General features: G+C 39.3%; 1 protein-coding gene across 1 annotated transcript; it reads right to left on the bottom strand.

Moving 5' to 3' along the window:
• Positions 1–27,603, bottom strand: SNX30 (sorting nexin family member 30). The gene is made up of 9 exons (XM_070935499.1): positions 27,249–27,603; positions 14,155–14,343; positions 12,441–12,551; positions 10,915–11,073; positions 10,020–10,215; positions 9,439–9,638; positions 3,888–3,974; positions 1,980–2,132; positions 1–386 (listed from the first exon to the last, which is right to left on the bottom strand). The coding sequence occupies exons 1-9, from the start codon at positions 27,417–27,419 to the stop codon at positions 327–329; spliced, it is 1,326 nt and encodes a 441-aa protein (XP_070791600.1). The 5' UTR covers positions 27,420–27,603; the 3' UTR covers positions 1–326.

Here is a 27,603-nt window from a genome sequence, read left to right as displayed (position 1 = left end):
TTGCATTTAAGAGTCTTTATTTTTATTATGATTTTAGTGTTCCATTCATCAATTTCATTTAATATAAAGTGGTCCAAGAGAAAAAAAGTGCTCTTGTTTTAACTTCCATCATCCAAAGTTCACAGAGTAAGAATGTTCAAGGTGGTTTGGTTAAAAAGTGGCAAAAAATGTACAGTTCAGAATTAGCACACTTGGTGTTCCTCCAGGAGAGAAAAAAAAAACTTACATCAAGGTGTATAGTAAATCTTCAGTATAATTAGTGGTAGTGATTGGGCATTGGGTGAATGTCCGTGGTGCAGGGAAGAAATTCAAAAAAAAGCTGCAGCTTATTTGGTCTCAGTCTTATCTTGCAACAGTGGTATAATAGACTCCCACGCCGTAAGGCACTATTTGAATCAAAGAAACAGATACAATACAACAATTAATTAACAATGCCATTTTAAATCAAGTAGTCATAGAATGGTCTATAATAATGTCATTTAAAACTTAAGTGGCCCTAAATAACACAATTTGTGGATTAAACAATGTTATCAATATCTGCATTTCCAACACAGCAGCTGCAAAGGCACAATTTTATGTTAACCACCATTTTATCTATTAAAGAACACCATATACACCTTGGAGATAGTCTTCCTTTATGTGAGATATCTCATATCCTTTCCAAATCTAGCACCTTCCAGCTGCACTGGAGCTTATATTTTCAAGATTTCCCACCTATCAAAGGTTCACATACTTTTGCCACACACAAATCTGTAGCTTCAGATCATTTTCCTCAATAAATCGTAGAACAAGTAAATTTTTGATTCATTTGTTTAATTGGGTTTTCTTTATATAGTTATATAGACTTGTGAGGAGGACAGATCACATTTTGGGTGATATTCTGTCAATTGAAATTGAAAATTCAAAAAGATTCATAAAACATTTTAGCACCATGATAGGTGGGAGCTTGGCCAGAGCGAACAAACACAAAGGCAAAAAGGAACAAAGGAGTTATGTGGAAGAGACACTGTGGGAAGGAGCATGGGAAATATAGAATATTTATTTGTTTTGTAATAAATCAGTATAAGATGATATTAAAGAGAGCCAAAAAATCTATCATAAGTATATGGCAAAAAGCCCCTGTTTAAAGAAGTCCTGACAAGTTAAAAAGATCTATAAGCCTTATTTACAGGGTAAAAAATTACTTACCCACATATGGTTTCACATAATTTACAACTTTACACTAATGTACTTGTTTGCATTTCCAATACTATCTGGGTTATTTGGTAGTAGCACTATTGCTCTGAAAGTTTTGATACTTTTAAGATCCTACTTAATAGCACTGGACTTTATTTAGGTTCAACGACATCTATTCCAGCTGCTTGACTCCTAAATTATCTCTGCAATTTTAAACCTTTACAGAAGCAACAGCATGCTAAAATATTTCAGCTGTGAAATTCTTCAAGGAAACTTAAAAACTTTCTGAAAAGGGGGAAGGGGGAATGGATTCATCAGCCCCGCAATGCCAATACTGACTGGCAGATCTCAATCATTTTAACATACACGGGTGTCTTTTTGACCAGTGTTAACATGTAACTTCTGCAAGGTCCTACCCAGAACAGATTTAATAGTGGCCTTGCAAATAGCCTTTGGTAGTCAGTTCTCTATAACCTGATGACTTCCAAATGTGTTGGAAGGACATTTCCCAGAATTTGCAGCCAATCCAGCCCATGATATGCAAAGTTAACCTATGCTATGGCTGTCACTTACTGGCAAACTACAAGTGTAATTCCCTGCTCTATCTCTGAGGACCGGATTCAGCCTCGTCAGTGGGAATATAAAACTACTAAAGCTTTAACAAGATTAGTGCATCCAGGAAGAAAAAGAGAGCAATTCTAAATCTTATTGGATCAGCTTTGTACTCAACTGGCGTGAGCAAATTAACCAGTAAATTACATTCAATTGCTTTCCTGCATTTAGTGGCAAATTCAGAGCATTACCTTCTCATAATATTGGATGTTTTTATCTGCCATTCCCATGAGCAGCTGCCTAAAATCTTGCCGCTTGTTGTTCTGCCATCTGTCCATGTCAGCCTTCAGGTCAGCATTGAAACATTCTACCCGGTCTTGACACTTTTCAACCTCTGTGGGCATCTGAAAACCAAAAAGGAAGCAATGCTGTGGAAATAAGTTCTGAAAGCTTTTTAGATGTCAAAAGATGCCTCTCACTGAGAAGAATCAGAAATACCTTCCAATCTCTCACAGCAAATTTAATTTGTCAAAGTTTAGGCAGTGTAACTAGTATTATTAGATAAACCCAGGAGCTATAACAGTACACAGCACTTAGAGCTTTTTAGATATAACAGTGATTTTATATATTATTTATTTTATTTTTTTATTTTATTAGATTTTTATACCGCCCTTCTCCCACAGGACTCAGGGCGGTGAACAGCCAAGAATAAAAACATCACATACAAAATTTAAAATTTTAAAAAGAATTAAACAAAATTTTGGCCCAATAAGTTTAAAACACCCCAACTAAAATCAATTTACAATTAAAAATATCTAAGGGTGTGTGTGTGTTAAGCCAGCCTGGCTTGATGAAATAAGAAAGTTTTAAGGGCATGGCAAAAAGCACAGAGATCTGGGATCCTATGTATCTCCGAGGGCAGGTCGTTCCAGAGGACAGGTGCTGTCACAGAGAAGGGCCTCCCCCTGGGGGTCACCACCCGACATTGTCTGGCCGACGGCACCCTGAGGAGTCCCTCTCTGTGGGAGTGCACTGGCCGGTGGGAGGCTATTGGTGGCAGAAGGCCATAAATACCCATATACAGTGAACTATACAGACACATACGTGGTTAAATACCTTTACAGCTAGATACACGGACAAGCAATAATACACAGAGAGAACAAGAAGTATAATGCAGGATGAGAAGACTTGAGAAAAAAACTTGAGGAAGAAGGAACACCCTCTAATGGCTTCCTTTTATAAAGGCTGCTTCTGGCCCAGCTTCTTAAAGTGGCAGTAACTCTGCTGCCTCATTCTGTTGCATCAGCTTCCAGCTTCCCATCAGCTTACAGCTCAGTTTACAGCTGATAATTCTTTCATACCCTGACATAATTAATGTCTGCTGCAGAGTTCATAAAGTTCTACTCATACAGTCTACTACACGGGTGTCAAACTCGCCATGTCAAGTTGCCATAATGTGATGCTCCGCCACATTTTTTCCCATTGGTGGAGCTGGGGTGGGTGTGGCCTGCACGTGACACATCTGGCCCGTAAATATTTCTTTCAACGTGAGATTGTTCAGAGAACAAAATGGAGTTACTACTGGATGTTATCCTGGGAGAGATTTTCAAGCTACTGTACACAGAATTTGGTAAATTAAATCCAGTGAAGCTTATTCCCAAGGCAAGTAATTAATAATCCTTCCACAAAATAGTACTGATTTTTTTTAATCCTGTAGGTTCTTGAGCAAGAACGAATAGCAACAAAGCAAACTCAGAACACTTATTGAGAATAAACTGAAGGAGATGTGATATTATGTCTAGAAATGAAACCAATAATTCCTCATCTCCTGTACTTCATGACCCAGAATATATCAACTATTTGTGTGCATAAAAGCTTCTATTCACCTATCAAGACACAATTTTATCATCAGATCAGATAATGCTAATTATAATTAGAGTTGAGATACTATATTTCATAAGAACTCTTGCTTATTTTCAAAATAACTTCTTTCACAAAACTGACCCACATCCTAGCCTCAGTTCAATAGGTGTTGGTATTGAATCGAAATAAGATGCTACTCCTCAAAGAATAGAAGATGATATTAGAAAGCTTCAGTAAAATAAACAATTGAACAGACCCCCCACATTCTATTTAAAAGCTTTTCCCCCATAGCAAACCTTGGGACGGTCTTCTCTTTTTAGGGCCACAACTTCTAGTTTGGCTTCATATTCTGCTTGAACTTGATCTCTTTTCTTCAGCACATTCTAAGAGGGGAGAAGTGAGAAAGAGGCACTGCAATTAATTAATTTAATTAACTGTAAAAAATCAATGGTGTCTTTTTATATACAGGAAAGCTTCGATTTTTCTAGAACCCATATTCTGTACAGCAATGACAAGCATAATCCATTTGAAACCACCATGGTTCAGGAAAATAATACAGGGCTTGACTTACAAGCCTTCATTTTGTGATCAAAGTTACAATGGTACTGAGAAAAAGGACATGACCTTTTTCATATGACCATTGCTGCATCCCCATGGTCACGTGATCAAAATTCAGATGCTTGGCAACTGGCATGTAAAGGTTCCCCTCGCACATATGTGCTAGTCGTTCCCGACTCTAGGGGGCGGTGTTCATCTGTTTCAAAGCCAAAGAGCCAGCGTTGTCTGACGACGTCTCCGTGGTCATGTGGCCGGCATGACTAAATGCCAAAGGTGCATGGAACGCTGTTACCTTCCCACCAAAGGTGGTCCCTATTTTTCTACTTGCATTTTTTATGTGCTTTCGAACTGCTAGGTTGGCAGAAGCTGGGACAAGTAACGGGACCTCACCCCGTTACGCGGCACTAGGGATTTGAAACACTGAACTGCCGACCTTTCAATCAACAAGCTCAGCATCTTAGCCACTGAGCCACCGCGTTCCTCAGGGCATGTATTTATGACAATTGCAGTGTCCCAGGGTCATCTGTTTCATCTTTTGTGATCTTCTCAGAAGCAAAGTCAATGGGAAAACCACATTCACTTTGTTACAATGTGTTCCTAACTTAACAACTGCAGTAATGCAGTGTTACTAACAACTATGGCAAGAGATGTTGTAAAATGGGGCAAAGCTCACTTAACTGTCTTGCTTAGCAATGGAAATTTTGGACTCAATTGTGGTTGTAAGTTGAGGGCTACCTGCAAGGTTGTGAGGAGGAGGAGGGAAAAAAGATTACATTACCTTATTTTATTTTATTTTACAACACGTCACATCTGTTCTATGTAGTTCAATACAGTTTTGAGAAACAAAAGGTGTGGTTAACAGCAGAAAAGTAATGTCACAAAGTCTTGAATGACCTTAATGGTGTTTTTACATAGGCTAAAATCTAAACTGATAGGTGGACAGAGCTACCTGTCCTGGTTTTGTACCATACAACCAGTGGTGGTTTTCTACTGGTTCGCCCCCAGTTCGGGCAAACTGGTGCAGGAGTGTGCACGTGCCACTAGCAAACCAGTAGTAACAGGATTTGAAACCCACTATTGCATACAACCATGTGCTATGCTGGCCCTTCACTCCTAATTTCTCAAAATTCATCCAGGGGTCCTACGAAGTTGGCAGTCTTTGATTCAGGATTCTGATTTATCTATAAAATACGGATAATTAATGTAGGTTTCTCCTTTTTTCACATTTTAGAATGCAGTTTGAAAAAACAGAGATGTTTACTTTACAAAAGGAGGGAGAGAGAGGAGGGTAGGGTCCTTCAAAAGATAACATCTGTCAACCTCCCCACCAGTTAGGGGTTTTTAAAACAAAGACTCCCTTATTTGTTTGCTATTGTTAATAACCATACAACTCTTTTTCTTTTGCATCCATATTTTATTTATTTATTCATTCATCCATTCATCTATATATTCTTCGGCTCTCAGTGCTTCTTGACTTCAGCAATATATGAGCAAAAACTACAACCTTCATCACTTAAGTCAGGGGTGTCAAACTGGCAGCCCGCAGGCCGGATGCGTCACGCGCAGGCCATGCCCACCCCAGCTCTGCAAATGGGGAAAATGTCACAAAATGTCATGTGATGGCAATGTGAAGCGGAGAGTTTGACACCTGGGACTTAAGCGGACCAAGTCTAAGACTGAAGGTTGACGAAGGACAAAAAATACAGAGAACAGATACATCATCCACAGCTCGATCTCCCTCGCCATTTCAGCCTGATGTGTTCAGATCAATGTATCAATAAGGTTTAACCCAACCACTTATCCCATTAGTGGAAAGATCATATCATCTCTAATACTGCCTCCCACCAACAATAATTAACAATCTAAATGCCTCACATTTCCTCAACACGTCCATCTTCGGTTTACCCACCTAAGGAAATCAGATTGAAAAATGACTAGCAAGTTATGATGGGTGCAAAGCCAGTAAATGCACACTCAAAAAAATATATTTCCTTTATTTACATCTATCTTCCTCATTTACATCAGAGGTGGGGAACTACGGCCCTTTTATGACTTGTGAACTTCAACTCCCAGAATCCCTGAGCCATGTCCATGCTGGCTCAAGAATTCTGGGAGTTGAAGTCCACAAGTCACAAAAGGGCCATAGTTCCCCACTGGATTTACATCTTAAAATGGTATTTTGAGGCCTTTTTACAAATATATATTTGGCAAGACAGATTGCAGAGTTGAAAAAAATCAGCTTAGACAGAATTAAGTTAGACCTCAGTTTAGGCTAAGGATTTTCAGCTACTGGTATTGTCATAGTACAGGTACTCCTCAGCTGACAAATGAGTAATTGGAACCAGAATTTCCATTACTAAGTGATGCAATTGTAAAAGGCATGACCTCATGTGATCACTTCACTTAGTGACCGTAATCCTGGTCCCATCTGTCACCATCCCAGCTTGGTCCCTCCTAGCTCCAAGCCACAGTAAGATAAAAGAACTGCATCCTCTTCAATTCTCTTGACTATCTACCCCCATTCCTGCTCTTTTGGGGCTGGCAGAAGTGGCCAGTGTTCAAAAAGTGTGTATGTGTGTGGTGGGGGAGAATTGAAGCCCTCGGCAGTCGTAAGTCCTGACATGCAGCCAAGTGCCAGAATTTTGATCAAGTGATTGTGGGAGTGTTGCAACGACCATAACTTCAAAGACCAGGCATAATTATCATTTATTCAGCGCCATCATAACTTTGAATGGCTACTGAACAAATGGTTAACCAACTATCTATAAATACAAAAATCATTCAGGTTAAATTACTGTATGTGACCATGTAGTAACCCAGTAGTAGCATCAGCAGCTTCCAGTGTTCTTGTAAGACTTTCTCACTAAATTAAAAAAAAAAAAAAAAGGTGCCAGGGGTATCCAGCATGCAAAAGATGTCCTGTATCATTAACTAGCTCCCTTTAAAAAAAAGAAGTCTTAGAATGCTAGCTACCATGTTTCCCCAAAAATAAGACCCTGTCTTATATTTTTTTGAACCCTGAAATAAGCACTTGGCCCTATTTTCAGGGAGGTCTTATTATTTTGGGGCACATGGAGCAAGATGGGGCTCCTCTTGCCATCCTACCTGATTTCCAGCTCTGTCTCCCTAACCCTAACCAGAGGAAATGGCGGGAACTGGCTGCGCATGCATTTAAATATTTTCGGGGAGGGCTTATTTTCAGGGAGGGTTATTTTAGCGCATGTGCTCCAAAGCCCGATTGGGCTTATTATCTGGGGAGGTCTTATTTTCGGGGAAACAGGGTATTCCTTTTGAGTTTGAATGACAATATATATATTTTCTGCCAGATCTGGGCATTTTACAGCTCCTGGGGCCACATTCCCTTTGATTGTTCCTGTCTGGCCCACATGAGGTCAATCAGAAGTTAGAAAATAAAATGTAAATAAGTGGGCCACAGGGGGAGGGAAAGGAAGCCAAGTACACTCCTTTACTTGGCTGGTGAGAGAAAGCTTTTCTGCACCTGTGGTAAAAGAATGGTGGCCAGGCCAAGGCAAGGCTCCCTCCTCTCTCTTCCCTCAACATGAGGTGGCAGCAGAATTAAATTCAGTCTATTGGTTCGACCCTGCACAAAGTCCCAGTTTGGGAAAATTAATTGCCCACCCCTGTATTAATCTGTATTTTATTGATAAAAGACATGTCAACTTTTTTTTTCTTTAAACAATTAAGACTGGAAAAATTGCAGCTCTCTGAAACACCACACAAAGCGGTGGAATTTCTCAAGACAGAGCAAGGATAACAGAGCATTTGTCCATTGAGAGTATTTCAAATGTATTTTAAACTACTCTAGCACGAACAATATTAACATTTAAAAACTAACTCCTTACCTAATGGTCCAAACATTCCATTGGGGACAGTTTGTACTAACTCTGCCCAGTTGTTCTGCCTCATCCCAAGAGTTCTTATTGCTCTGCTTTTTAAAAAAAATGCAATAGCAGTCAGCATGAAGACCACACAACCTGGCCCTCTTGTAATTCCCACAACGTACATATCGTAAGTCATACACCAGAAACACACAATTGGATTACATTTAAACAGCAAATCCTCATGTGTCATGTAGACTACAACCTCTTGGTACATGCAAATAACATTAAAATAAATTTAAGGTCGAGGAAAACAGGCTGACAGAGATTGCCTGTATTGTGGTTAGCCATGAAATCTAAATATAGGATAGATATGCAGCAAAATCCTGCGGGCAAGATTTTAACTCTCTATTCTGATGACAACAGCCCACATGTATATATATATATATATATTGAAGACAGGGATTTTAAGATAAAAAAACACATTATACATTGCAAAATGTCTATGCCGCGTGTGAATCACTGTTATAAGAGATACCACATGGAATAGATATGCTAGACCTTTGTAGGGAAGTAGGGGTAATAATCCTCTGTCCTCATATGGAGTTTGTTGACAAACTATCAACCCCTCCCTACCCAATTTTTAGCATGACTGGTACTGAACTACTCCGGGATTTGAAGAATAAAACCATAAATTACATTCCAGGCCCAAGGTTTCAAATAAACCTCAGTAACTATAAACACCACTAAACTGAGAGCAAATCACATTAAGTAACAGAGGAAAGGAAATTTGTTCTAGAAAAGAACATATTTCTGAAAATAGTTCTGACGATAGAATTATTATTAATCCAAAGCCAGTTTACATCTATACCAGCCATAAAAGTGTGCATTCATTGTTTTGTCAGTTAGTAATCTGGGGGTGCTAGGGACCTGGTGGCTCAGTGGCTAAGACGCTGAGCTTGTCAATCGAAAGGTCGGCAGTTTGGCGGTTCAAATCCCTAGTGCCACGGGGTGAGCTCCCGTTGCTTGTTCCAGCTTGTGCCAACCTAGCAGTTCGAAAGCACGTAAAAAAATGCAAGTAGAAAAATAGGGACCACCTTTGGTGGGAAGGTAACAGCGTTCCATGCACCTTTGCTGTTTAGTCATGCTGGCCATATGACCACGGAGACGTCTTCGGACAGCGCTGGCTCTTCAGGTTTGAAACAGAGATGAGCACCGCCCGTAGAGTCAGGAACAACTAGAACGTATGTGAGAGAGGAACCTTTACCTTTACTTTATTCTGGGGGCAGAAACACATAGAATAGTTTCAGGGATGCTAAAGTGGAGGTTTTTTAAATTAACATGTGTAAAATTTCAAGGGATGGGCCAAAGAGTTACCTTTCCTTTGAAGAAAGGATTTGGATAGCTACTCAAGGCATGTACAGACATCTGTCTTGCAAGTCCACATTACCTTCATGGAATCTGAATACAGGATATATTCTCGTAAAACAGGCAGGAAGTCTTCAGTCATGTCTTCGCTCAATTCCTCAAGAGCTGTGCAACAGTTTCCAATGCAGGCTGATACACCTTCAAGAGGTTCAGACACCTCTGTCTCTAGTGCACTCCAGGTTGAATAAACGGGACCGTATTCTCGTAGTTCCACTAAATATTCTGCAGCAGATCAAAATGAGGGACAGAAAATTCAGTGTTTCAAGATTATGAGACTTTTTTAAAAAAAAAAATAAATTCAAATCCAACTTTGAGTGGAATATTCATATTTGGCAAGGCATGAGGCAAATAAGAAACTATTTACACTTGGGAAAACTACGAAGAACAGTATTGTAAGAAGCAAAATAAGGAGAAGAGATATATAAGAATTTAGTGATTTTAAAAACATGCCCAACATTTCCAAAAAATTTTTGCAGAGCTACTTCTGCAGCATAACAAATCTACATCCAAGACAAGAAGAATGCATGCATATTTCACGATTTGTTTTTTGAAAACAAAAATAACAAAATGGGAGTTACAAGGGAAGCTATAAGTCCTACTTACCCACTTCCTCTTTGATTATCCGCTGTGCTATTCTATCAATAGTTCCTAGCTTCAGAGAAAACGTATCTAGATATTCACCCATGGCAGCAAACTCCAACGGTCGACTTCTTAATTTATAGCTTCCTGTGACATATTTTACAGATTCTCCCATCTTGGTAAGCAAAGCCATTCCTTGTTTTTTGTAAGCATTAAGATCCTGGTATCGATAGAATGATTAATAAATTTACAGCTTTGCTGAAACTATTTATTTATTTATTTATTTATTTATTAATCAAATTTCTATACCGCCCTACTCCCGAAGGACTCAGGGCGGTGAACAGCCAAGATAAAATACAGATAATACAAATATTAAAAAAATCCCTTAAAATTATTAAATATTTCGGCCGAAACACAGATTAAAACACCCAATTTATAAAATCACAAATTAAAAAATTTAAAAAATTTAAAAGATGGGAGTTAGGCCAGGCCTATTCACTCTCATACAACTGTCTGAGCAAGAAACAGTCATGTTCGTACCACTGAATTTGCTATGGTTAAATTGTGGACTACATGAGTGCTTTTAAAAAGTAGAAAATCCTTAGTAATATCTAAGTGACTATTTTAAAGCAGTGAAGTAACTGTTTGAAGAAAAGAAGGATGTTCTTGGCTACTGAAAAAAATCAGCTGGGTTTATTTTATTGTTCTAAACACTACAAGCTGTACACTAAAAGACAATACCCAACACCTACCAGAATCTAAAGCTAGCATTTAACAAAAGAGTTAGCTAATGGATTAAAGAAACATATATTTATGCTGCTGCAAGAAAATGTTCATAGTCTAAGCAGGTTCTTAGAACTTGCATCTCTAATTACAAGTTTTGAAAATCTGAAAATCTGTGTGGATTCAATGCACTTACTTTGGCTGTAAGAAATACATGAAAATGTTCATTGAAAGAAAGTACTGGATGATCCGCAATCCTTTTTAAGAATTTATCCAAGGCCTTTCTCCTCGTTTCAACGAATTCTTCTGAAAAACGATCAACCACACCTTTGACCACAAATTTTTCTGGAAGAGGCTGAGGAGGAGAGAAAGTAAGTTACAGGAAGCAAGATTCATACTTATGTGTGGATGCATATATGTATATGTGTGCGTGTACAGTAATTTTTGCATTAATATTTAGATAACTGTGGGAGAATTAAAATCTACCTTGGAACCTGACATCTCTCCTTGATGTTCAGGTTACACCTATTCTGTAGCAGATGAGTTTTTTTCTTGTTCCTAACCCAGTAAGTCACAGGCTTTGTATCTTCTTTGGATTTTTCTGGCCTGACTCTCAGGCCAGTTAACCATGCAATACTTCCCACCCCCCTCCAACCTGCCTTGTCCTTCTGCTTTATCTCAAAGACATCTGGGTTGTTTTAAGTACACTCTGTTCCCTGCAGAGCAGTAAGAGAAGCTAAAACTCAGTCATTGTGGCCTGCTTTAGTTGCCAGCTTATCATTGCAATCTCCAAGTTAACAATAAAATATAGTTAAGACTGCAGTGCTAACACCATAAAATCACATAACCGCAAATTACTTTCCATTTTTGAATATTAATATTTATGTTTATGGGGACAACAATTTTGCCACTAGTATTCTCCAAACATGCATTTTAAATCTCACTTGGTAGTGGCAAAGACAGGAAGTAGAAGATGAATTAAAGTGCATGTTAAAAATCTCAAAGATCCCAGCAGATAAAGTCAATTTAATAGACATATTTATCCAGTAACCCACTTTATAAAAAAGGGAGTGCTATTAGATAATACGATTTGAAAATGAGCACGTAAAATGGAATAGTACATCAACAAGAAGCAAAGACTGTTTCCAGTCCAAGGAACGTTTGTTATTTATTCATAAAAATAGGCAGCTTCAAGAAGTCCAATGAGACACTTGAATTTAAATCTAAATCAATTATTAGGAAACTATACATCTAATTTTATAAAATTAAAACTTTGAACCATAATATCAAGGTAACTTAGTTCAACAGAAAATTGTTCAGCGCAGAATTAACATCTTGATATATCCTGAATCCATTTTTCTCCTTCCATTCAAATTGCGTCCAATTCTCAGGGACTGCCTGGACCAATAACGGGATGGTTTGTGGGTTTTTTTGTTTTTTGTTCTGCGCTTGTGTCAGAAGCACCTGAGGTGAAAGGATTAGCCAGTGATGTCACCGTTATCCGGGAGACGCCCAGTTGGGGGCTCCTTTCATGTCCCCGGCAGGAGCTGGAGTAAAGGAGGAGAGCTCAACCTCACCTCACGGCAGCTCTTGGGTCTTGAATGCGGGTGTGCTAACCTCCTGCCCAGCATTCCAACCTCTCAAGCCACTGTGCACCTATAACAGGAGATGAACACTGTTTAAAAAAGACTAATGTGCTTGTGGCTCTGACTTAGTATTTACAGGAATGAGATGAGTCGGCTGAGATTCCTCCAGTTTATTCCTGAGCCAATCAAAATCCTGGTATCTTCGGCGCATTGAATATTCTGGCAAATCAAACTCAGCTCGAGTGGTCTGAAATGAAAGAATAAACATCAAGTGGTAAGAGAACAAGAAAGTCTAGTGTATGAAAACTAATGTTCTGCATTTCTTAAATAAAATACATTATTTCTGAATGCTCAAAATTCTTGTTTAATTCCTTTTGCAAACCATGCAGCATTTCACAAGCTGAGTCACTCAAACAGCAAGAGAAAATTAAACAAATTATGAATCTTCCCGTCTTAGGAAACTTAGGCAAAGATACAATGTTGTGATAGTTTTTCAGGTTGTATCTGGAATAACGTGTTATGGTCCTATCATTATATGCACAAAAGACAGAAGAAAAAAGTCTTCAGAGAGAAAAGTTTTAATTTCTGCAAGAGCAAATTTGTGGGCAAATGCCAGATTATTTCCAATATTTATGCAATCTCTCTCTCTACAACATTTATGCAAAGTTCTACCCTTTTGATATTAAAAGTAATTTCTTTCTGTAACAAATCTAAAATCAAATTGTTGTCTCTTCCATAGATACAAGCAATTCACAAATGTCTTTTTTGAGTTAAGCTCAACTCCTGGCTGCACAAACATACTGATGCTGTTTACTTGGATGTGATATAAAAGTGTTTTTTTCCAGGATAGTGTTTTATTTTACTTTTCATATAGCCACAATGGGTTAGGGCAGTGGTGAAATTCAAATTTTTTTTACCGATTCTGTGGGCATGGCTTGGTGGGCATGGTGAGGCTTGGTGGGCATGGCAGGGGAAGGATACTGCAAAATCTCCATTCCTATCCCATTCCAGGGGAAGGATACTGCAAAATCCCCATTCCCTCCCCACTCCTGGGGGAAGGATATTGCAAAATCTCCATTCCAACCCCACTCTGGGGCCAGCCAGAGGTGGTATTTGCTGGTTCTCCGAACTACTCAAAATTTCCGCTACCAGTTCTCCAGAACCTGTCAGAACCTGCTGGATTTCACCTCTGGGTTAGGGCCAAGATTTTCAGTCTTATTTGAAACTGGGTAGAAACCTTTCCGTTATTGATGTTCAAAACATGTAACCAACACCAATTAGAAATGAAAAATATTTTAGATCTTAACCAGAGGTGGTATTCAGCAGGTTCTGGCCAGTTCTGGAGAACCGGTAGAGGAAATTTTGAGTAGTTCAGAGAACCGATAACTGACTGGCTCCGCCCCCATCTATTCTCTGCCTCCCGAGTCCCAGCTGATCAGGACGAAATGGGGATTTTGCAGTAACCTTCCCCTGGAGTGGGGTAGGAATGGAGATTTTACAGTATCCTTCCCCTGCCATGCCCAAGCCATGCCATGCCCATCAAGCCATGCCCACAGGACAGGTAGTAAACATTTTTGAATCCCACCACTGATCTTAACCAAGTAAAGGAAACAATATGTACTGCAAGGGGCTCTTGCGTGCTTCCAATACGCACGTTCTTTTACATTCTTCTACATGAAGAATGCAATCAACTCTGACTTGACAATTTGACAAATACTCTTAGGACAAGAGGAAACAAACTTTGAGAATGCATGTGAATCCCAATGCTACTTTGCATTTCAAGGAATCTGAAATAAAGTTGTTTTTAATAAAAGCAATATTTCTGAATAGAGCAAATTATCTTGTGGTACCTTAGTTGTGACCCGATAAGTGATGTAAGTCTCCATCGTACAGACATGTTTCTTGGGATCATCAACAGTGACAAAGAGGTCCCTCATCTCCCCATCCAAGTCATCATCCAGTTGTAGTCTATTAAGAAGTGAGGAGGAAGAGGCGGGACTAGAAGTATCTGCAGGAGTACCGTTGGGCAAACTGAGATCCTGAAGGAAGACACAACGATCACGTGTGGGAAAGAGGGACAAAAATCAGTTCCTGAGGTTCAAGCCAGAGAGATGAACCACCAGAGAGCGCCACACACTGAATACTAATGAATATTCTATTGTAAAGAATATTAGTATAATCTGATAAAAAATATTTAGCATTTATACAGATTTTATATAGACCTTCACATGTTCAGTGCTTTATGTTATCTTGTGATTCTTATCTCAGTGTTGTAATGTAAGCAAACATTATCTTTACTAAAAGCAGAATAAAACTGAAGATTCTTCTCCAATCCACTGTTCCCTCTTGCTAACCTAAAAAGTTATCTTTCAAATCTTACTAAATGATTGTTTGCTAGTTTCCTCCATTCTGTTCTGTCATATATGTGCTTATTTATATTTTGTTTCTCTAGTCTTTAGATAGAGTTCAATTACTAATGCCAATATTTCCCTAATAACTTTAGTGAAATGGATTACAGCCAAAACCTTCAGCTAAGGAATTCCCTTCTAAGCCAATTTATTTTACCTCCTCCAAGTCCTCCAGAAGAAGCTGGAAGGGCTCTTTCTGCAGCTGCCTCTGCAAAAGACAATGCTTTCTATCTTCATGGTTGCCTACTGGCTAAGAATTCTTTTTCTGGCTGCTTCCAGCATTTGAGGATCCTTCTTATGCCCAGTTCTACGCCTCTGGAAATTCTGAGATTGGTAAATCAATACCACTGGCATAAGGAAGGAATATTTATGATCTTTTGCAGAGATATGTAAAATTCACCAGTTCAAGAAAATAATTTTCCATAGAACTCTGGAATGTTTCATTCCCCCCTCCAGACCAAGCTGAGCCGCCTTTGGATACTATTTTAAAGGCACTTCGATGGCTTCCAAAATTTAATCCTTTTAAGTCTGAACCATGCCCACAACAGCATGGTGTGGAAGCGGTTTGGCATGGTCCTAAGAGAAAATGGAATGTTCTGTTCTCAAAACTCATGAGTTTTTTACCACCATGGTCTTTGATTCTGTTTATTTTTCTTCTGACAATTTAAAAATTATCTTTTAGTTTCAGAAAGCACTGTCTGTACACAAAGGTAAAATAAGTGATGCTTAACTCCTGAGATTTTAATGAAGTCAAACACGTAGCTTTTCGGGCAGTGATACATTAGTGGTTTGCACTGTTTTCTTCTGTGATTATTTTTTTCCACTTCCCAGTTTAGCCTACAGCCCTGGCATTTTTAAAAGAACCAGTGGAGTTCTTAATTCATAACATTTTGTTTTGTTTTTCCATCTCCTAGTGCAAATTGCAGAATTGCATACGGATACGAATAGTTTGAAATAAAAAGCAAAGACAATTCTACATTTTTAGTTGCTTCTTTATTATGGAAATAAATTGAAAGTAAATCTTACTCATCAGAAATTACATGTTACTGTCAATTTTGCATAATTGTCAGTTTTTAAACCACAGAGGCTCATGGGAGCAGATGAGATAAAGCAAACAATTGGCAGAAAAGAAGCCTATCATGATACTTACAGTCTGCTTATATTACAAAGATGAAATCCAGATACTGCACTACATATAAAGTATATCTTAAATGATGATATTGAACTCATTCTCCAAATGCTACTGTACAGAATTGTTGCTACAGAAAAAGCATTAACCGGCTTAGAAAAATTTCAAGATCTGCAGAATGATAAAAGCTAAGAGGACTTCAAGACAAAAGTAGCTACCCATGAATTAAGATGAGGGAAAGGGTTCCTTGTGAATTAAAAACAATTCATGAAAATACCGCCCAAAGAGAACTAAAGCTTTTAGCAGTGCTATGAGGTATGGACTTCAATGGTAGCCAAATAAGAAGCAAGTTTGTGTGATAGGAATGAAATGTTGCCGATTTCTTGGAAAAGAATACCGTATTTTCCGGCGTATAAGACGACTTTTTAACACATGAAAATCTTCTCAAAAGTCGGGGGTCGTCTTATACGCCGGGTGTCGTTCTCCTGTAACCAGGCTCCTGTAACCAAAAGACTCTGACGAGCCTTAAATGGCTCTGGCGATCGAAGCTCTGACGATCCCAGCTTTGCTTGCTAATCAGGCAACTCAGCTGGGATGCCAGAGCCATGTTAAAGGAAAAAACTTTTTTCTTTTTACGTGGCTCTGCAAGCTCTGACGATCCCAGCTGAGTTGCCTGCCGATCAGGCAACGCAGCTGGGATCGCCAGAGCCATCGATCCAAGCTCTGACGATCCCAGCTGCGTTGCCTGCTAATCAGGCAACTCAGCTGGGATCGCCAGAGCCCAGAGCCCTGTAAAAGAAAAAGTTTTCCCCCTCCAGCTTGCTTACCTTAGCTGCTAATCGCAACGCTTGCCTTGCTTCGCTTGCCTGAATCCATTCCATCAGCAAGCCACTCCCTGCCTGCAATCATGCAGGCAGGAGTTGTGGACTTCAACTCCCAGAATTCCTCAGCCAGCAAAACAAAGCTGGCTGAGGAATTCTGGGAGTTGAAGTCTACAAGTCTTAAAGTTGCCAAGGTTGGAGATTCCTGTTCTATTGGGTAAGTTTTTTTCCCCTTTGGGAGCTTTAAAAAAAATAGTCAATTGGGGTTTTTTTTAGTTCTTCTTTTTTAGACCTAGCCATTTAAAGCTTAGGAAGTTTTAAATTTAGCTTTCATATAAAAATAAAAATAAAATAAAATAAAGTAATATTTGTGCAGCTTTCTGAGATTTAGTGTGTTTCTGTAGTGTTTCACTCTAACTACACAAACACACAAAATCTCACAAAGCTGTATGTGGAATTTTGTGTGTGTAAAGTGTGAAAGTTGGTTTTTTGGGCTTTTTGTGGCTGTGTGAGGTTCCTGCTTGTTGCAGGGGCCATTTTGGGTCTAGCACAGCTGCTTTTACATTGTGGGTGAGCCAGTTGTGTTGTGTTGTGTTGTGTGTGTGTAAAGTGTGAAAGTAGTTTTTTTGGGGGCTTTTTGTGGCTGTGTGAGGTTCCTGCTTGTTGCAGGGGCCATTTTGGGTCTAGCACAGCTGTTTTTACATTGTGGGTGAGCCAGTTGATGTTTTTTAATTTTTATTTGGTGTGCGTTGGAAGAGGGGCAGTCTTATATGGCGAGTATAGCCCAAACCCTATATTTTAACAGGAAAAGTCAGGGGTCGTCTTATACGCCCAGTCGTCTTATACGCCGGAAAATACGGTACTGTAATAAGTATCCCAGAAGACAACGTGGAATGTCTCACCTGAATAAGAGACCGGTAGTCTTCGACTTAGAACCACAATTGTACCCAAATTTTCTGTTGCTAAGCGAGACAATTATTAAGTGAGTTTTGTCCCATTTTACAATCTTTCTTGCCACTGTTGTTAAGCGAATCACTGGAGCTGTTACTAACATAGTTGCTAAGTGAATCTGTGAATAATCAAATTAATTTTGATTGTCAGAAGGTTGTAAAAGGTGATCACAGGAGCCTGGGACACTGCAACTGTCATAAATATGCCAAATTCAGATGCTTGGCATCTGAATTTTGATCACGTGACCCTGGAGATGCTGCAACGGTTGTAAGTGTGAAAAATGATCCTAAGACACTTTTCTCAATGTCACTAAATGAACTGTTTTAAGTCGGGGACTACCTGTACTGCAATATGCATTACAAGGCTGATTTTTCTTTTAGAATATTTCCTGGTTCTTTGGAATAAGGAATATCTTTGCTAATAAAAATATCCCCTTCCTGAGGTAACATTACTAATATTCTAGACAATTACACTGAAGTAACATTTTCTATTTTGTCAGGTTTTCTGAACTACTTTAAGTTATTTATGCACCTTTCTAACCTTATTTTCTATTTGCCATGTAAAAAGTGGGCAGCTAATCTGGTTAATATTCTCTCCATATAGGTAAAGAAAAGCTAAAGAGGACTGAACACCTATGGACAGGCAAAGGAAAGAGCATTCTAGATGGGCTGGTTTCTTCCATGCTAGCTGGTTTGTTGATTCTGTTAAAGGAGGTTACCAGAGAAAGATAATTAGCAATGGAAGAAAAGCTAGAAACAATTCTGGTCTTCTAGTTATACTGAGGCCTTGTATCCACGATCTCAGTATAACTAGTATCCAGTATCCAACAGCATTAATGTGATTACAGTCACTTTCCACCAAACATCTGCATCGCTGATTTAATACTTTTAGAATCTTCTACTTAAAAAAATAAATGTTAACTGTGCTATGAAAGAAACCACCAATTTCACTCTTTATAAATATACACGTCTTTACATACATAAAGAATGCTAAAAAGATCATGAATGACTGTCTGGCTTCTGCATTAATAGAAATAGCAATAGCACTTAAACACTGCGTCAGTGCTTTACAGTGCTTTACAGTCCCTCTCTAAGCGATTTACAGAGTCAGCATATTGCCCCCAACAATCTGGGTCCTCATTTTACTGGGATGAAAGGCTGAGGCAACTTTGAGCCAGTCAGAATCAAACTGCCGAACTGCTGGTGGTGAGACCCGAATTGCAATCAGTCGGCAGTCGGTAGAATTAGCCTCCAATACTGCATTCTAACCCACTGTGCAACCACAGCTCTTAAGCAATCAGAATACGTCACAATTTCCATCACATTTGAATTGCACCTACAAATACACTTGTTTTTATGTAACTCCTGTACGCATTCTCTATACACATAGATTTTTGTTCTGGCTCATCTCTACATTATATAAATTACCAGAGAGGTTATCTGGTTTGTTGAACAATGTAACTCATTTCTCAAGAAACAGCAGAAACTATGTGGCAGTGCAATCTTCTTTGGAATAAGGACCTTTCATTAGTAAGAAAGATTGTGATGCAATGTGAATTTCCTGTATCATTTTATTTAACCAGTGGTTGACCCATCTTCTTACTACACAAGGTCTAGTATCATTGTGCTTGGCATACGCAGTATTTCTTAGATATCAAGAAACATCTCAACCTTAAATATGAAATGGTCTTTACCTGCACATTCTAACTTCAGGCTTTGTAACTACTGTTAGAATGTATTATCAAAGGGCAGGTTGCTCTCAGTGCATTTTGTCTTCAAGCAGAATGTTATAAATGCACCAGATGTGAACACTCCTTCCCCAACTAGGTTGTGCTTCCAAAAAAATAACATTTCCCATGCTCATGGAAAAGAAGCCAGTCTTCTTTTCCTCCACAGAAGTAGAAAAGAGCAATGTCATTTTTCCACTTCAGGCCAAAATCAGTCTCTGTAGCCATGTTTCTCTTCTGCAAGGAGAATGTCCAGAGACAATATCAGCAGTACCTTGTTGCAATTCTCGAAAAAGTCCAGTGGGAAATCAGATCAACTCTCCTTTTTCCTCAGAGAAGATGGGAAAAAACAAAAGAGGGATAGTAACTTTCTCTCTGAATGAAGAATATGTGAAGAATATTCAAGCACCACATTCCTATTTGAAGTCCTATTTGTTCAAGTTTTGTTTGATAACATTGCCAATTCTGTGCCAGTGCTACAGGTATACAAATAAACCACTGGACAATAATCCTATGCCAAGCTGAATGTTTCTAGAGTACTGAGAGCGAACCTATGACATGCATGTCGAAGGTGATATGCCACAAAGTTTTGAGTGACACACCATTCACCAACACCTGACAACAATTATTCTGAGTTACTAAAGATATTGAACAAAAACACAAAAAATATGTGACCCTGCACCAGTCAGAGCTTAAAATGGATTCTCACTATCTGTATCAGCATGCAACCTGTCACCTTGAGAATTGTGATTGGTGGGTAACTTGCAAATGTGATAGGGCGGCATATAAATCAAATTAAAAAAAAATGTGGCAGTCACACAGTTCAGTTGTCTTCAAAATGCTGCCCAGGGTGATGGTTTGCACGTGTCTTGAAGGTGCAAGCGCACAGGATATCTGCAACCAGAGTCTCCAAAATAAGCACATTATCTAGTGATCGTGTGAAATCAACTTTTGCATTCATGTAAACAAGATGTTTGTCGAATTATAAATGAATATGTAAAGAATCATTTGTCTTTTATTTAGGAGGAGGGGTGACACACTAGCAGAGTCAAGTTAGATGTTTTCTGAATTTTTGACACACTGAACCCAAAAGGCCAGCACTGTTCCAGAGAGTCCACTTTTTCATGAAATATAATACAATCTCTTGGCTTAACCTTTAATTATGCTTTAACACCCAATGACTAAAGAGCACAATTAATCCACCACTGCCTTCCCTTAAGCAGAAAGACTACATGCAACTAAAAACTGCACAGCTGCTAGATAAAACCTCACTAATAGCTACAACTTAGCAAAATATCATCTTAACAGAGTATTTGTGGGAGAAGCAGAAGTTGGTAGCTCGGAGAGACAGAGAACATCCCAATAGTTGCAAATGACCCAAATGAGTCATTCAAGGAAGAAACAGCATCCCAGACTTCCTCTTCTCTCATCTCTGCAAGATAGTTTATGCAAAATGAATATTTGTCAATCAGGACAGATTTTTATGTCATCGTTGCAATACGTTTATAATGTTATGTGTCAATTATTGTATCAAATGTTTTATTGAAATTATGGAAACTTTCAATTTCTCTCAAAAGTATTTATATCAACTTGACAAATATCTGAGACATGTCTACTTCTACACATCACAGCATGAGCTAAATATTCTGCTTTTCTACATTGGAATTTGATTATGGATTTTCTAAATTTGAACCCCTGCTAACCGCATTGGTTCAGCAATATCAGAAGGTAAAGGCATCAAGTTAAACTTGACTTCTGATAACTACATAGGTATAACCAGGCAGTTTTCTTGGCAACTATGTTCCCCACTGCTTTCCTTTCCAATATTTTTCAACCCTCCTTCATTTCTGAACCTAGGCAAGATTAAAGAGGGGTTGAAAACCAGTAACTATAAGAATAAGCTAAAAGATTTCTTTTCAACAATTTCGCATCGGTAAACATTTCTTACATATCCATTTTTTTCTCCCTTATTTCAATTTATTCTTTATACATATAATTCTAATATTGCTTTATTTACATATATACATATAGATAAGTGTACACAATTTCATTCCTACAATCTGCATCTGTTCTGTTTCCTCGTTTGTTACTGCATTTCTACTCCTATATCTTCCTCATTTACTCTTTCTTGCCTTTTATCCTTATTCTCTAACCATTCATACCATTTCTCCCACACTATATAATATTCTGTTTCCTCCTTTTCTTGTATTTCCTTTGTAAGTTTGTAAGAAAATTGTAAAATATTCTTTTTTTGTTTTTTTTAAAACACAGTTTAATAAAAATTATTTTTTTTAAAAAAAGAATAAGCTAAAAGATGTCAGTTCTCATGTAGTCATTTCTACTCTTTTTAAACTGAAACAATTCAACATTCTCAAATTTACAACTAAAGAGGACAAGAATAATTAATAGTTTCCATGTTATCCTGTGATACTTAATAAGCTTGTTAAAATATTGAGGTATTATCACTACTTTGAATCTTTCAAGTTCCTTCTCCAAAATTAGCTGTAAATGAAAGCTAGTAATCACCTAAACCAACACTTATTTTAGAGGGAGGGAAAAATCATTATCTGTGTTGACTTAAAATATATAGATTTACCTCTGGACAATATCCAGCATCAGACTGCAGTTACTGTAATTAACTTTCTCCATATTGATATTGGCTAAAAAGGATAAAGCAACCTACATTATCAGACTGTAAAAGCCAAGCAGTATTGATGTTCACTCTGGCAGCAGATGAGATATAGTTCTTCTCAACTTAGTCTTGATAAGTACACCCCTATGTGAGGCATGTTGATGCAATATAATCTGTGAACTATTTTTTTTTTTTAAAAAAAGAAGCATCCCCTCATTCAACCAATCTAGATGGGACCTAGATGGGACTTCAAGGGATCCTTCTGTTAAAGTACTGAAGTTTGCAGATGATACAACAGTCATTGGCCTCATTAGAGATGGTGATGAATCAGCATATAGACAGGAGGTTGAACAACTTGCCCTACGGTGCAACCGTAACAATCTGGAGAGTTGAGAGTGGATTTTAGGAAGAGCCCTTCTATTTTACCACCACTTACCACATTCAACAGCACAGTATCGGCAGTAGAGTCCTTTAAATTGTGGGGTTCTATAATCTCCCAGGACTTGAACACTTAACATTAGAACCATTCATTTAAAAGGCACTTTTAAAAAAATGTTCTTCCTGCATCAGTCAGGAAGTTCAGACTGTTCCAGGAACTATTGATACAGTTTTACAGAGGAATTATTAAGCTTGTCATATGTACTTCTATAACTGTTTGGCTTGGTATAGCAACCAAACAGGACAAGAACATAGTTAAGACTGCAGAAAGAATCATTGCAACCAATCTGCCTTCCATAGAAGACCTGTATATTGCTCGGGTCAGAAGGAGGACTGAAGAGATATCTGCAGACCCCTCATATCCTGGGCATAAACTGTTTCAACTCCCCTCAGGATGACCACAAGGCATCACAGGCCAAAACAATTAGACACAGGGACAGGTGTTTTTTTTCCCTCAGACCATCATTCTGCTGAGCTCCTAATTCTCACAATGCTATCTAATGTCTATGTGTATTTACCCAAGCTGTATGGCTGTAGCATTATTGTTTATCCTTATTATCCTTCTTACTCCCCTCTCCTATTGGTATTATGATTATGATTATTATTCTGTTGCTTTGCATGTACACAGAGAGCTTCTGTACTGGAGACAAACTACACTCGGCCAAATAAAGTATTCTATTTCTATTCCTTATCCCTATTCTATTCCATTCTACACTGGGGAAGTCTGATCTAAAGGTTCTTGGAATTCCAAGCTCTAAACAAAGGATGAGGAATATATGGACTTCCAGTACTATGTTTTTAAAAATCTCTTATGTTGGTTGGAGCTACTAAGTACTGGTTTGGCATTATCTAGTTTCTCACGTGTCTTCAACATTAGAGGTGGTCCTTGCTTACCAACCATCTCATTTAGCAATTATTCAAAGTTATGACAGTATAAATAAAAAACAGCTTTGCTATCAATCCTGGCTTGCAACAAGCAGAAGTATTGAAGAGTGCTTTAAAGCAGGGGTGCCAAACTCGATTTCATTGAGGGCCGCATCCGGGTTGTGTTTGACCTCAGGGGGCTGGGGTGGGCCTGGCCAGCTCAATGTCACTTATGTCGGGGGAGCCTGTGGCGTTCTGAGCACTCTGCCAGCAAAAAAGGGCTCCCGAGCTCTGTTTTTGGCTGTGACAGCATCCTGAAACCCTCTGCCAGCAAAAATGGAGCTCGGGAGGGCCACCTGCAGCCCTCAAGAGCTCCATTTTCGCTGGCAGAGACACCACAGGCCAGTCCTTCACTGTTTCCAGGGTGGCCCCATGGGCCAGGTCTAAGCACTTGAGGGCCTTGAGTTTGACACCCCTGCTTTAAAATAAAATCTCCAGCTGCAGTCACAAATGACAAATGATACTAAGTCCCTGTCATAGTCAAGATTTTCCAGTTAGTGACCGCAGCACTTAGTGAGAGAACTGCTGGTCTCGATTCTGGTTGCTAAGCAAGAACTTCTTGTATAGGTAAATTCCTGAGGTCAGATGAAAACACCATCCCCTCCAATATCCATAGTTGTTTTTTAACATACAGGGGAATAACAAAGGCAGACTTACACCATGCTCTTTCTCCCACTCTAGCAAAGAAATATTTTCTTACATTTGGTCTATACGTTGCAATATTATCTAAATAGAAAGAGAGGAACATTTGCTAAAATAGCCCCCCAGATCAGTAAGATTACAGGTAGTCCTTGATTTATGAACTGGAACTAGAATTTTGGTCCCTAAGCAATGTGTTCCTTAAGCATGTCATCATGTGACCAGATTTTATCAATTTTACCATAGATGTTAAGTGAATCACACTTTCATTATGCAATCCAGTTTTCCGTACTGACTTTGCTTGCCAAAAGTCAGCTGGGAAGGTTGCAATCCAGGCTCACAAGGCCAAAGGATGCTGCAACCATTGTAAATACAAGTCAATTGTCAAACACCCGAATTGTGATATAACCATGGGGGTGGTACAATGGTCACAACTTCAAGGACAGATGACAAGTCACTTTTTTTCACCAGTGTTGTAACTTCAAACCATCATTGAACAAATGGTCAAAACTTCAGGACTACCTGTATAGCTGCATACTGTGGTTATATTATATAAAATAATAAATAAATAAATATTGAACAAATGGTGCCTGGAAAGAGAACTTTGAATTATGCCCCTTGATAGCAACACTACACACTTGCAGTTTCCAACTGAGTTAATTCAGACCATTTGGAAGGTAGATCTATGGATAAAGTCTTTCCCCAGGAATAAGAGGCTTGGTACACTAGTTTATAGCAAAAGTTGCAAAGCTGGCTCTTGAGGAATGGCAAATTCTGGCTTCACATTTGCAAAATGAATGTGAACCTGTTGCCTGTTCACATGCCAAACTTATTTGATACCTCAGCAAAAACCATGCAGAATTGTTAACATAATGCATCTGCTCTGTGATTACTGTAATTAACTTGTCTGTACAATAACCTCAATTAAGACCTTAAGGCCTGAACATACACTCAAGGATGTACCCATTTGGAAAGGATCTTCTGGTTTTTTTAATTGTGGTTTCCAAATTTTAAAACAAAACATGAAACAAAACCATTTCTTATTCAGTTTGTTTGTTACAGTCACTAATGTTGCAGCATTAGTTCATCAATCCACATATGATCCCTATTGACAATACTGCCAATACAATTAAGGTTATTAATTCATTAGCTGTTTGGCTGGTTACATGTTGGAATCAGATTTTATTTTATTACAGCTGGCCTGTTTTAAATTAATGGTTTATGTATAGCATTGTGGTTTTATTATGCTGCAAATTATAGGCTGTTTTCTTATTATCACCAACTTTGGGAGACTGAAATGTTGAATAATAGCTTGGAAATAATTGTAATAAAACATATCAGTCAATACAGGTATCATTTCTCAAGCAACAGCCATCAACTGTGAAAATTAGGTCAAGGAAGTTTGCCATAATATCATACATATTCTTACAGTTAGGAGAACCACCAGAGAAGGAATGATGGTATATCTTAGCCCTTAATTCTTACCGTATTACTTGTTGTTATAGGCATCCTGCTCCACAGACAATCTATAAAGGAGTTTCTGTTTTGCCAAATATGATTTCAGTTCAGTTCTGATAAAGGAGCGTGGCTAGCAAAGCATCAGTCTATATTGTCTCAAAAAACATAACTAAGGACTTAGTTATCCCAGCAGGCCTGGGGACCCCAGGGGATGGGTGAACTCATGAGGGAGCTCCACTGTTATTAACATCCTGCCATCTATTATTCTTTCCTGCTCAGTTCTGTTTTTATTGTTTTAAATGTTTTTTTTAATAATGAATTTAGATTAACTGTTTTATATTTCTTTTGTTGGATTGTTGCACATTGCCCATAGTCAGTCTGTGAGATGGGCAGCCATATAAATTTGAATAAAAATAAACCATGGTGTAAAAGATGTAGATCAACACAACACACTGAGCCAAAGACAAAATACACTAGACAGTGCAATTGCTGTTTGCCTTTTCTAATATTTTAGGTCAAGCTATTCACAAGATATTACTGCAGTCTACCAATGGGGCCCGAGAGAAAAAAGACAAACATGGTTATCCCTACAACCTTCTCTAGGCAACCTGGGGAATAAAAAGCGGATTACTATTTGCAGCCACTCCTGTTGGTCTCTTCCCCGTTTTGACAAAGATGCAGTGACATCATCCTCACATGGACTTTCACTGATGAGACAGCTCAAGCAACCAGCTGAGTAGCAGCTGCTTGTGCATGGAGTAAGGTAATTACTCTGCTTATTCTCTTCTCCTCCAGTGGAAGAAGGCTATTAAGCAGCACAGTTTCTGCTTTTATTCTCTTTATTATCTCACCATCAGTTGCTGGTGGTCAACCCAATCCTTCCTGTTCTGTTACGCAAAGAGAAGATTAAGATCCACAAAAACTTTACAGAAAGGTTGCAAGGGGAACAGTTGCAGACAAGGGCAACAAGTCCATTGCTCCATCACAACTACTCAGTGAAAGAAGCACAGAAGTAGTAAATATTCAGGTGAAGGGAGGAGGCGGCAAAGACCCAATTCTCCTTATAACACACATAGTAAAGTCAAAGTGGGGAGAGGTATGAGCAGCTACTACCTTCACTTGACTTCAGTTTAAAACTAGTGTGTATCAAACATCTTTTTTATCAACCATGCGGTTACACCTCTTCTTGAAGCTATTAGGCAAGGGCTACCCTTGAAAACAGGCGAGATAAGACAAATGAATACAAACAACTACTATTTACGTGACCCTTTAAGTGTCACCAAAACTGGCCTCCTCAAAGGGCCCAGATACAGAGATTGCTTCACCACCCAGTATGTTTACAATACACTCCACAGGTCTATGAGACCAGGGCAAACTTTTGACAGCGAAACCGAGCTCTGCACCAACCAACCCACGACACGTATAACATACTGACGTTTCACAGCACGCATGGCGGCTTTCGCAGGACCCCTAAACCAGCAAAGCCCTGCCAATAAAAAAGGCCACCGATCTGCACGGAAACTTGCGCTCCCCCCCCCCACCCGACAAAGGGGCTACTGCCACGAGGAGAACAGGAGCTCAGCCAAAGAGCTGATCCAAGAGCAGGATCCCCACCATCTTGGCTCAAGAGAAAAAGTAGCTAAACCAACCCACCCCCCCCTCACAAACACACACACACACACACACGTCTGGGTCGCTGGGCGATCCTCGTTTCCCCGAAAGGCAAGGAAAGCGGCCGCGTCTTCCCGTAGTAGCCCAAGCCGGAGGGCCCTGGAGGGGGTTGGGGGAGAAAAAAAAAGACGCTCTCGCCACTCTAACCTTGTCGGCGATGCTGCGGGGCAGTTGCAAATCCGGGCTGGGCGTCAGTTCCACGCTGAGCTCCTCGCTGCTGGAGGCGGCCAGCGGGTGCGAGATGTCCTGCAGGGATTTGGGTCCGGACGAAGGTAGCGCCTTGGGAGTCCCCGCCCCGCCATCCCCAGCGACAGACATGGTGGAGGCGGAGCAGGGGCGAGCCGGAGCCGAAGGGGAGCCCTCTCCGCGAGGTTCGCCGCCGCTCAGAGGCCGCTCGGGCTCAGCTAAGGGAGCCGCGGCCTCTGGAAAGCCGCCTCCGCTTTTCCGCCGGAGGAAAAGGCGGAAGGGACGGCGGCTGCTCCGCGGTGGCTTTGCAACGGGA

The sequence above is a fragment of the Pituophis catenifer genome, unplaced genomic scaffold, assembly GCF_029215685.1.
Source record: "Pituophis catenifer annectens isolate HBS135680 unplaced genomic scaffold, rPitCat1.0.hap2 SCAF_2, whole genome shotgun sequence".
NCBI classification, from domain to species: domain Eukaryota; kingdom Metazoa; phylum Chordata; class Lepidosauria; order Squamata; family Colubridae; genus Pituophis; species Pituophis catenifer.
The sequence above is the reverse complement of the archived record's forward strand: the minus strand, read 5'-3'. Positions and strand labels throughout refer to the sequence as shown.